We start from the raw sequence: 12,470 nt of genomic DNA on the forward strand, positions 1-12,470 counted from the left end.
TTTTTAAGAGCAGGTAAAATTTCTAATGAATACTCAACATTATCATCACTTCCATTGTCCAATCCTGCACTTCTTGCACCTTATTGGTTGGACTTTTAAATACAACTTGTACTTGCAAACTAATTAAAATGTGTATCTTATCAGTATCATACAGTAATTTGGCCAAATCACAGGATTACTCTGTTATCACCAATATAATCATTAATTCCCTTGAAAATATGTACTAAAGTGCAAGAAAGTTACATAGCAATTGTGTTTCTTTAAGCTAAGTTAAACCTGAAACATTAACGTTACAGCCAAAAATGTCTAAAAGTTAATTATTTACAATGGCTAAACAGCTAGTAAATCAGTTTATAATTTTTTAACTTTTGCTGTAAGGTCTATTTGTTACAAATCTCCTTTAATTATTGAAATCAAATAGTTTCTATTGAACTAACCTATTCTAATGCATTGGCGTAAAACACCACCAGGGACCATATTTCGATGTGTTTCAACAGAAGCAAAATTAGTAGGAGATGCAAACATAACAATGTCAACTATGTTTAAAATTCTATTAAGAAATGCAAATCCTGCATCTAATGTCATTCCTCCACAAGCTTCTAGAACATCATTTACAAAGTTTGGTGATGTGGCTGAAGACAAAAGAGGAAGCAAGCCTCCACAGCAATAAATTAAACTGTCAGAGAGAATTGAAACCATATGACACAAGTTCATGATATAAATAGAATTCTCACGAGATGACACAAAATCTGATACTACTTTTCTGGTATGCCTAAATATAAATGTATTATATTACATGATGGGTGTCTATTACAAGGACTGCTAGTTATTATTTTGTATAAGTTGTACATCAGGCCATACTAAAAAATAAATTTCAAAATAATGATATAGAAAAACAAAAACTTGCGTTTTCCAAACTTGAAGATCTTTTTCAATTGAAAACAAAAGTTCAGTGAGAAGTCTTTGATGAGCTTGAGACCAATTAAATTCAGGAATATCTATAAATGGACGACATTTTGCTTTAGATGGTGAGCTATGAACTTCACTTGTTAAATCTGTTTCTGATGTTGAAGATGCAAGGTCATCAGGTGAGTTTAAATTTGAATTTATTTCTATTCTTTCACTTTTGTGCTCTATTGTATCATTTTTGTTTATCATAGTAGAGACAGATTTTTCTGAAACATCTGCATTTAACTTTTCAGAAATTTTATCTTCAATTTTCTGGGCATCTATATCATTAGTTGATTCACTTACTAGTTGACTTATTGGCTTGCTTTTAACATCAAAATTACTTAAATCTGTTAGACTCACTGACCTTGTTTGATTTTTTTCAAATTCATTAAAATTAATATTTGGTAGGTTATTGATACTTTGAACACGGCGTATGTTAACTGCCAAATCACTTTCTTTCAATATAAATGCTTTAGAAAATAATTTCTGTGAATCACTTTCAGTTAGTGTAGAAGTTGGCATTGGAGTTGATTCGTTCAAATTACTAAGGTTGTCCAATTCATCATTCACTTTTTCCTTATTAATATTTAAAGCCTCTCTTTTTTTTTCAAATGAAGGCTGGAGATGATCTGCTGATTTTGTATTAGGGATTTCAGAAACCTAAAACAATGCAGATAAAAACAGGCAATTAGCTACTGAAATATTATAAAATTATAATTTAAAAAAAAAAAAAAAAAAAACACACCCACTCTCTCCTTACCTTACTGTGTAATATAGAAAGAGTGTCAACCCATACTCTCCAACCTTCTTTTTCATTTTGTATAGCATAATAAAGCAGCATTTTAATGATGGAAAACACACTGTCTGTTACTTTACTTTCATCTACGAAAAATACATTTAATAACATATTGTTGTTAAAAGATCTGTTAAAAAACTTTAAAATTATTCTTTAATAACTAAATTGCTCACAGCCTGGAACATTCAAACAAACCTTTGTTTGTGGGACTAAAATAAGCAAGCGAGAAAAGCCATTCTTGCCAGCACATCAATTGTAATAAAAGTCTAAAGAGAAGCTTCAATTGTTTATGTTCTTTTAGTTCAAAACTACTTAAAATTGGAAGAAAAATAAATATAATGACTTATCTCACTATGAAAAAACATATTATGACAAACTTTTAATACAACTGGTTAGTAAAACTTATGACTTTATTACCCATTCAGCTAAAAAATAAGTTTTCTTTAAGTTATCTCTCTTAGTACAATCACTAATATTTAACTGCAATTATCTTTCATAGTTGAATCATCAAAAGTTGAATGAAAAAATCGAGTAAATATCCCAAGAAATTGTTGATTTATTTTTTACAGATTTTTTTTTAAGATTGAAATATGAACCATTTTTTTCTGAGCTAAGGATAAGCTCTTACCAAAAACTAAAATAAGTATAAATATATTTAAAAAAAAGTATAAATAAATAAAAAGCTAAAATAAGCAAACCTTTTATTGTCATTGTTTGTGTTCAGTAAAATGAGAAGATCTGAGAGAAAAACTAATGTAAGTTCAATATTTCGTTTTGCAAGATCCTCATTTTCCGTAGAAGCAGCATCGAGACGATCTTTTAATAACAAATTTGAGATGACTGGCAAAATAGCTAAACAAAACCCTCCAACATTAATGATTGATAAAGTAATATCAAGAAGATAATAAACAATTCAACAAATCCATTATTTCTGTTTGTTGTTGCTTGTACAATAAATGTTTTTAGAAACAAATATTAGCACAATATTACTTTTGTCTTCTTTCATAAAATTTTTAAATTATGCAATGTAACAAGCTTCTTTCTTCTGATTGTGTTTATTGAGTACTATTCATTCTTTTTGACATTTTAGTATAAAAAGGAATTAACAGAACACAATGGCATAATTCTTTACTTAAAATCCAGAAGACATGACAATGACCTATAAACAAAGAATATAAACATCCTATACATACATGGATGATACATTAATGATGAAGAATCAGGAGGAGCATGCCTCTTTTCTGATATGATCTTTGATGTCCGAGCAATCAAAAACTAAAATATACAACAGAGCTTTATAAAGAAACAAAAATTTAAGCTATAGAGCTGATCATGATTGTAATAAACTAGTACTTTTGTGGAATGCACACAAACTCAAAAAGAAAAAGAAAAATTTCAACTTTTATTTTTATTTTAAAAAAAGAATTTTAATACTAACTCAAAACTTTAATAATAATTCAAAAAAAGATTTTTAATGCTGACTCGTTGGCTACATGTACATAACCTTAATAACTTTGAACAGTTGATAAAAAGTTTAAACAAAACTGTATACAATGATAAAAAGTTGAGACCAATCATCTAACCCAATAAAATACTAATATCAAAAATTCCAAATAGTCCTTTTTGCAGAATTAAATAAGCCTACTTCAAACAATGCATTGTACATTGCCATAGACATTTCAAATATAGATAGCTTTTGTCCCATTTTTGTTATAAAAGAGTATTTCTCAACCAACTCAAGTTTGCGCCTATAAAAAAAATAATTTTGTTAAGAACATTTTTAGTTAAAAACAATCTTACTAAAGTTTTTATGAGCACCAACATAAAAGAATTGTATTCTTTTCAGCAATGTTTATTGTAATTAAGCTGTGAGGAAAAACTTTTTTTACTTATGATTGTAAATAAAAATTTCTTCTTGCATAAAGACTTAGTAAAAATGTTTTTGTTTTTTTTTTTTTTACTTTAAAAATATAACATCTATAATTTTTAGTAGAAAAGTTTAAAAACATTTTTTTAATAATTAAAAGATATGGAACATACTGAATCTTTAGATGCTGCATATATGCACCCAAAATTTTAACACTGCAAATACGAACTTGCCCATTTTGTGCAACAAGTAGTTTGAAAAATACCCTGAAAATGTTTTTAATGTCAATAACATGTAAAACATCATATCACTTAAAACTTGAATTTGGGGAAAACCAATAAAATATCACAGCAAAAACAAACAAGATTTACTGAAATCCTTCTATTTCATCAAACTTGGGTATAATAGCTGTTGGAGTCTCACATATGACAGATAAAAGTAATTGTACAATATCCACAAAATTCTCCTCCTAAAAAAGAGCAAAAATAGTCATAAAAAAAAAAAAAAACAGAACAAATTGTACTCGAAGAGTGTGGTAGAAGTAAAGAAAGGGAAGCGGATGAAAGTAGAAAAAGGGGAGGGAAGTAGAGAAAGGAAAGGGAGGGAAAGGGCTTAAATTTTAAAGAACTTTTACCTCATTTTCTACTGCTAGATACACTAAGATACTTTTAAGTTCATCTTCTGAAATCCCTTGATCCTTTAATATACAAATAAAAACAATTTAAATCATTCATGAACACAACTTTTTTTAAAACAAAGAATCAATGAAAACACACTTACCTTTATTATCATCTGCTTTACCAATAGCAAAACAAATGCCCGCAAAGAAATAATTTCTTCAACTGTTGCTTTGCCTAAAAAAAGTTAAGATAAAAAAACTATAAAAAATATAGCAACCAAAAAGATGAAACCATCTCTTTTTTTTTTATCACTTTTGCTTTTCTAATTTTAATGTTAAAATTGATGCAACTTTTATAGTAAGTAATTTCCATCTATATACCATTAAACAAAGAATTTAATTGCATTAGTATATAGGACAGAAAACTTTTGCATTTAGAACAGCCTGAAAATATCTTGGAAATGAATCTTTCTCAATTTCTGTTAAAAAATTCTTCATTTAAATGTCAATGAAAATGGTCCAAAAGATGCTCAGTTGGATTAGGATCTGAATTTTGTATGAGCCACTGATAGACATATATAGATAAGAACAATCTTTGAACATACCGTACAGTTTTATAGATTATTATGTTGATAAATCCATCCAAGTGGTTTAACAAATTCTTATAAAAGTTCCCCTTCAGCAGTTTGACAATTTATAGTAAGTATTGGGAATTGATTTTTACATTTTTCAATGAAGAATAACAAATAAAGTACAAACTTCTATATCAATCATTTAAAAAAAAATCAAATTTTTAAAACAATTTTTATATCTTGTCCAACAAACGTATGAAACTCCATAAAAAATTTTGCAATACCTTACATATATTATATTTTGTTTCAGCTCTTTAAGACACTGCACAAAATTGCTTTTTGATTATATCCATTAAACTTATTTTTTAAAGGTAACAAACTTGTCATAAATTAAACTTTTTGCTGTCTTAAATGCATAAAGAATTCTATTTTAATAAACTTAGGAAAATTCAAATTACTTTAAAAAACTGATGTAGAAGTTTAAACTTTATTTGTTACTATTTATTGTAAAGAGAAAAATCAAAGACTAATTCTTAATTTATCGTTTAAATATAGATTTAAAATTGTTCAAATAAAATATTGCAACAAAAAAAAACTGCTTAAAAATTAAAAAACTAACTATAGAAACTTAATGGTTGTGTAAGAAATTGTATATATTATAGATATGTAGTTAAACATAACATAAAACAAAATAAAATACTTTCAACTAAAGAATCCTGATCACGAACTCTAATGGAGTAATACTTTCGCAACATGATAATGAGCCTTGGTACTCCAACCTCTTTTCTTATATAGCCAGCATAATCAAGTCCACCAACATAACCTGTGGCAAATAGACTTAACAGATTTGACTGCAGACTTAAAGGAGTTTTGATCCAAAGTGCAGGTTCTAGCAAGACATGATCAAGTAGACCACCTAACAAACTATTTGCGCTAGGAGTTGCCATGAAGAAACTAAGATAGAATTTATACAATTACCTGACAACAGAAAATATTAATAGATGAAATTTTAGGAGTTAACTAAAATTATAAATATTAACTAACCGGGCTAATCCAAGTAAGATGTCTACAGTTGCTTCAGTCAAATGTACAGCAGAGGATTTCTGTAATAAATGACCAATAATCATAAAGCCTTGACTTTGCAACAACTGTTGTTGAAATACAGAACACCCTCGTAAAAGATCATATATTAATCCAAAGAGCAACGAACTAAAAAATCATCCATAGCTTCACTGCTTTTAGCAATATAGTAAGTGAGCAATATAGTATGTAATATAGTAAGTGAGCAATATAGTATGTAATAATAGTAAGTGAGGTAGAATTTTTTTTTTAAATAACTTAAAACATTTTACCATATTTTAGGTTCTGGGTTTTGTTGCCCATAAAGGGAACAGTCTAGTTGTGTAAATAATGGAAACAGCATCTAAAAAATTATTCAATTATAATAATTATTCATATTATTACTCTTGCTATTCTTTTTTATCTTTTCCCTGAAAAAGAAAAAAACACTTTATAAGTTTATTAAATCATGTAATAATTATTTTTAAAACTTAAAGTAAATTTAAGACCTGTATTCCACCAAGAGAATGCATTGCTGCTTGCAAAGAATTTGTGACTACAGCATGAACACCCTATATTAAAGATATTTGGCATTACTATTTGGTTTATAAAGATTTTTAATAAATCAAGTACAAACTTCTTCATCAGTTTTACAAGTGAATCAATATTTCTGAATTTATTAAAATAAGGTTTTTCATGCATTTAAAACATCAAGCATTTTTTGTGAGATGAATTTGTATACATAAGTTAATTTTTTTTTTTTTTTTTTTTTTTAACTTTAAAAATATAACATCTATAATTGAATGTCTTAAATAATAAAATGACTATCATGCAAAAATTTCAAAAAGTTGAAACAAAACTATAGGTGTGTAATATTGTAAATTTTTCAATAAAATTTTACAACTCTGTACCTTTAAATATATAAATTAATGTAAATTCAATTTATTTAATGAATTTATGCTAATTTTTTAACACAGAATAAAGAAAAACGAAGCAAAACTTACTTCATTCATAAGAGCATGAGGTGACTGGTAGAAACATGAAGTATTTTCAGAGGGGGATGCTTCTAAGCAAAGTTCCCCATCAACTGCTTTTGGATTGTATGAAAATAAGATATTCTGTGATAGCTTGCTTTCATAAATTAACTGTTCAAAAACATATTAAAAGTTAACAACACAACTGTTGCTGAAAGTTAAATAATTACAAAGTATATTTATCAAATGATGTACACTTTTTTAAGATGTATAAAGTATTTGTATTATTTACTAATATTAATGATTTAAAGTTCTAAAATTTACAAGAAAAAAAATACCTTTCGATCTGATTCAGAAATGTTATTCTCTAATTCATTTGCAAACTTAAACTTTCCCTATAAAACATCACACTACAAATTTTAAAACAACACAATTTACAATTTCCTCCACCTAATGCAGTTATAGTGGTTTTTATAATGTGTGTTTTATGAAACTGTCCAAAATCACTTAATCACAAAATTAACACACCATTTATACATTTTGATTTATTTTAATTTTCATAAATATTATCATATATTTTGATAAACATATTAAGAATAGAACACATGAACACAATTATTTTGATGACAATAATAAAATTGACCAGGATGGTGAAAAAAAAAAACTAAAACCAAAAATATGGCTCATTTAAAAAAATAAAGTAAAAAGATTATTATTGTTATACACACTAATACAGCTTAAATTGAAATAATTTTAACTAATCAATAACTAGTGTTTCCACCTCTTGATGTTATCACAGCCTGACAGCACCATGGAATACTTTCAATTAGAGATCTTATCGCTTCTTGAGGGATATCTTCCCACAGGCAGGTAAGATTTTGTGACATATCGTCTAGGCTGTTAAGTGGTAGATGTTGGCTTGTAACACAGCATTCCATTATGTCCCAAAGATGCTATTGGGTTCTATCTATTGGGTTCTATCTATTGGGTTCATATCTGAATTGCAAGCTGGCCAGTCCTAAACTTGAATATTAACATTATTAAAGTATTCAGTAACAATGTGCCGTATGTGGTCTAGAATTATCCTGCATAAAAAGGAATCCATCTCCAATGTACCATGAAAAAGGTACCACAAAAGGTTCTAAAATATCTGCCATGCATCATTGAGAAGTCAGACGTCCACCATCAACAATAAAAAGCTCTGTGTGAGCTATTAAAGATATTCCGCCCAATGCCTCAATGAGCCGCCTTTTTATAAAGTGGTTTCTCGAATGTTACAAGCAAAATATCTTTCATTTGGTCTTCTGTAAACTCTTGCATGGGGATCAGGGGCCAATGCTATAAACAATTCGAAGTTTTTTTCGAGAAAAAAAATCTTTCGTAAAAACGCAATTTTTCACGTACGAAAAAAAGTTCGTAATCTCGAAGAATTTATCGCTGTTTGTATTTTTTTCGCCCATTGCTATAAAGCATAAAACGTAAACGTCACTAAAATTCACGAACTTTTTTTATCCGTAATATATAGTAGTAATATAATAGTAATTTTTATTGTAACTTTTATTTATTAGGCCTACTTAATGAATTTAATTAGTCATTAAGTATGCTGTGCTGTCTATTCTATTTTTATGAATATTTTTAAATTCTAGTATTTGGTGTTTAAAAAATCTGTGTAAAATTAAAGTAGAAACATGAATTTAATTTTTTCGGATGAAGACTTAGATTTCGAAGTTGCAGAAAATGAGCTTCGCCACCGATTGCCTCGAGAGGTTGGTGTTTAAAACATTACTTAAAATTACTATATATATATATATTTTTTAATGATTTTTTATCGAACAAAATCAGAAATCATACTAAATAGGCGCAGAAATTATATTTTTGTTTTGTTTTTCAATATCATTTTAGTTTAATGGTCGCTTTTTTAACGAAGATGTTTCTGACAACGTTTTTCGAGAGCAGTATCGAGTCCCAAGAGCTGTATTAGATTTTTTAGAAACTAGGCTTAAAGATGATTTGCAACATTATACTAAGCGAAATAAAAGCATTTCAGTACTTTTCCAAATAATGGTATTTCTTCATTTTATTGGCACAAATATTTTTTTTCATGTTCTCAGAGACTGTCATGGAATCTTTACCAACACAATTTATAGTATTATACAGTGTAGGAGAAGCTATTTTCAATGTTAGTGTATTAAGTTAATAAAACTATTGGAAGTATATATATATTTACATGAATGTAAAATCTTTATTTAGAAATATGATTGATTACATACTTATATTATGTTAATATATACTATATATTACATACTTATACTATAACATTTGTAAATATATATTTAAATATATATATATATATATATATATATATATATATATATATATATATATATATTTAAATATATATTTACAAATGTTATAGTATAAGTATGTAATATATAGTATATATTAACATAATATAAGTATGTAATCAATCATATTTCTAAATAAAGATTTTACATTCAAGTTTATATACAAATAGTTATAAACTAATGTAAAGTAAACTACTAACAGTGCTAATGATATATAACAAGGGTAATAATAATGGCAATTTAATCATTCTATTCAAAAACTGCAGAGATATATTACAGTATATAAAATTAACAATGATAACATGATGTAATGTATAGTATATATCAATTTTATATATATATATACATATATATATATATATATATATATATATATATATATATATATATATATATATATATATATATATATATATATATATATATATATATGTAAATATATATATACTTCCAATAGTTTTATTAACTTAATACACTAACATTGAAAATAGCTTCTCCTACACTGTATAATACTATAAATTGTGTTGGTAAAGATTCCATGACAGTCTCTGAGAACATGAAATATATATATATATATATATATATATATATATATATATATATATATATATATATATATATATATATATATATATATATATACATACATATATATACATATATATAAAATATAATGTAGCAATACATATTTTTATTTAAATAGTTTGCTAATTAAAACATACTAAGCTTCCCAAGAAGAACCTCTTTGTTTTCTCTTATTTATATTGCTAGTAACATTTTAAGTTCTTTAGACAGCATTTTATTTGTTGTGTATTTGTGTATTATTTTGTTGTGTATTTGTGTATTATATGGCATATTTATCGACTATTTATACTTTTCTTTAGTCAAACACTATGAAAAATTTGTTTAACCAGAATTACTATCGAAAACATTCATAAATAAGTATGGAATTTTAAATTCATACATGCATTGTTAACGAAGCACAACAAGGAACTGAATAATAGATTAAATGCAGTTTTTAAGTAATTAGTTTATTATGAAGTTACCAAAATCCTTTTAAGCTTTATCTATAAAATATCTGCATAAAAACACAAATAAAGAATGTTCAATGATTTTGAAGCGCTAACGTTGTTCCAACAATGGCCGCCAAAAATCACGAAGAAAATATCTAAAATTGAGATCAAAAATCTATCTGAAGTTTTTTTTCGAAAAAACGCATTTTTTATCTGAAAAGGCGATTCCCTTGCTCGTTTATAGCATTGGATTTAATAGCGAAGTTTTTATCTTAAAAACGGAGTTTTTAGAATGTTTATAGCAATGGACTTTTTTTTTCTTCGCTTTTTACGGTAAAAACTTCGTGTTTTACGGAAAAAAACTTCGTTTTTTATGTTTATAGCATTGGCCCCTGAACTTACAAGGTCAAACCTTGACTCATCTGTAAATAAGACCTGTCCCCAATCATGCATTTCCCAGCTCATATGCCTCCTTGTAAAAGCCAGTTTGTTTCTTTAGTGGTCTACAGACAATCTGGGACCAATAGCTGCTATATGAGATTGTAAATTTAAAGTACGAAGTCTTCTTCTTATGGTATCTTGACTAACAGCAGTTCCATGAGCTTCAGCAAGTTGCATTTGGAGACTTCGTGCAGTAGTGAACCATTCTCTCAGTGTTCAAAGCATTAAAATCGGTCCTCCACAGCATTTATTTATAATAACCAATGATCACACTAGACGATTTGACCAAGGCTTGTGCTCTGCCTTAGCCAAGTTGTCTAACATGATCATTGGTCTCTAAAAATCTTTGTAGAACCCTACCTACTGTTGTAAGAGACACTTCAAATCTTCTACCAAGTTCGCCATTTGTTAATCCTTAATTGCACAAAGTAACAATTGCAACACATTCATCTCAACTTAAACTTTGTCTAGAACACTGCATTGTGAACAGATGTGTTGCTCAAATGACAGTTATCTTTTCTACTGTTAAAACAATTTCAAACCAATACATACTTTTCTTTTAGAACTGAGGTTTAATTACAGCAAAACATACTATTTATGAAAAGCTGTTATACTTTTGAAATTAAATAAGGGAAACAGAATAAAACCTACAAAAGGCATAACAATAAACATTACCAACATCTTTATAATTCATAAATCAAGGAAATACATAATATTTTTCAAATTAAGTTGGAATTTATAAGTGGTGCGTTAATTTTGCAGATCAGTGTAGATAACTTTAAATGGTCTCTATACTGATTTAATTCCATTTATAAATTGTACTTAGGTATTATGATCTTTACTAATGAACTTTACTCTGTTAAGCTAAAAGTTGATATTTACCTTGTAACCTGGTCCTAAACGGTAAAGAGCGATAACAAGATTATAAGTTATAGGTTCTGAAATGACATAGATTGCAGACATTTGACCTTTGAATACATGGCTTGATGTTTCAATATGAGAACCACCAATAAAACCTTTATCGACAGGATCTTTACTAGATGGAAGTGAAACATCACCAGTTGTAACCATTTGACCATTTACAAACACTTGAATAAGACTAGCTTTGAAACGATTGTAGACATGTGAAATGCATATGTGATACCACTATGATTGTAATAAAATAATATATTAAATAAATATAATTTTAACACTCTCATACAAGATGTTTACAGTAGCATGCAAAAGCTTGTAAACAGCTAAATTCTTCAAGTTTTTTTGTTATAATTTTAAATAATTTTTTGTCATAGTTTTCACTGAAAATGAATTAAAATTTTAACAATTATTCCTACAATGTGATTAAATAGTATAATTTACTCAAAAAATGATAACTTGTAATGGAAGGAAGAAATTTAATTGAAAACATAATCAGACAAAAGTTTATAAACAGTTCCATGCCCCATTAAGAAAATCAAAATTTCATTAAGAAAAATGTATTTGTATTAAAATTAATTTACTGGAGATAATATTTAACTTAAATTGAATTTCAAAAACAACTCCCAAACAAATTTTGAAAGTTTGGTGGAAGTAGCCTTACTTTCATAAAAAAAATATATATATTTTTTTTTGTTTGTATCATCTATCTTTGAAGGTTTTCTTAGTAAGCCCAATATAATAATGCGCCTTTTCTTGTTGATGAGTTTTTAAATTGCAAATATAAATAAGGTTTGTTCTAAGGCAATTTCCATTTAATGGGCATGCAGTGGTTTATTGGCAATTGCATGATTGGCTATTGATATCAGTAGTATTAGACAGTATTATTTTATTATGAGCAGAAATTTTGTTATGAGCAAT

General features: G+C 27.1%; 2 protein-coding genes across 2 annotated transcripts in view; one reads left to right on the plus strand and one right to left on the minus strand.

Moving 5' to 3' along the window:
• The window catches only part of LOC145187722 (lipopolysaccharide-responsive and beige-like anchor protein), a 32,615-nt gene that overhangs the window by 12,957 nt on the left and 7,188 nt on the right, over nt 1-12,470 (minus strand). The window contains exons 8-25 of the mRNA XM_090080597.1: nt 11,520-11,783; nt 7,177-7,233; nt 6,869-7,009; nt 6,374-6,436; nt 6,158-6,228; nt 5,850-6,014; nt 5,506-5,759; nt 4,395-4,468; nt 4,249-4,311; nt 3,986-4,083; nt 3,788-3,880; nt 3,393-3,495; nt 2,941-3,022; nt 2,446-2,599; nt 1,943-2,013; nt 1,712-1,833; nt 908-1,611; nt 438-772 (exon numbers count right to left, since the gene is read on the minus strand). Coding sequence (XP_089936723.1) covers nt 438-772; nt 908-1,611; nt 1,712-1,833; nt 1,943-2,013; nt 2,446-2,599; nt 2,941-3,022; nt 3,393-3,495; nt 3,788-3,880; nt 3,986-4,083; nt 4,249-4,311; nt 4,395-4,468; nt 5,506-5,759; nt 5,850-6,014; nt 6,158-6,228; nt 6,374-6,436; nt 6,869-7,009; nt 7,177-7,233; nt 11,520-11,783 — 2,914 coding nt within the window. The remainder of the gene's footprint in view (nt 1-437; nt 773-907; nt 1,612-1,711; nt 1,834-1,942; nt 2,014-2,445; nt 2,600-2,940; nt 3,023-3,392; nt 3,496-3,787; nt 3,881-3,985; nt 4,084-4,248; nt 4,312-4,394; nt 4,469-5,505; nt 5,760-5,849; nt 6,015-6,157; nt 6,229-6,373; nt 6,437-6,868; nt 7,010-7,176; nt 7,234-11,519; nt 11,784-12,470) is intronic.
• Nucleotides 8,386-9,043, plus strand: LOC149891806 (uncharacterized). Its single transcript, XM_090080617.1, has 2 exons — nt 8,386-8,604; nt 8,741-9,043. The coding sequence occupies exons 1-2, from the start codon at nt 8,527-8,529 to the stop codon at nt 9,020-9,022; spliced, it is 360 nt and encodes a 119-aa protein (XP_089936743.1). The 5' UTR covers nt 8,386-8,526; the 3' UTR covers nt 9,023-9,043.

This window comes from Hydra viridissima, unplaced genomic scaffold (assembly GCF_058129835.1).
Source record: "Hydra viridissima isolate aposymbiotic clone 2 unplaced genomic scaffold, HvirCarnegie_v1 scaffold_2, whole genome shotgun sequence".
NCBI classification, from domain to species: Eukaryota; Metazoa; Cnidaria; class Hydrozoa; order Anthoathecata; family Hydridae; genus Hydra; species Hydra viridissima.

What these genes read in the sequence shown, in the direction of transcription:
- LOC149891806 (XM_090080617.1), top strand. Translation starts at nt 8,527, where the DNA reads ATGAATTTAATTTTTTCGGATGAAGACTTAGATTTCGAAGTTGCAGAA. An exon ending in GCCACCGATTGCCTCGAGAG is followed by an intron (nt 8,605 to 8,740) that starts GTTGGTGTTTAA and finishes ATATCATTTTAG; the next exon opens with TTTAATGGTCGCTTTTTTAA.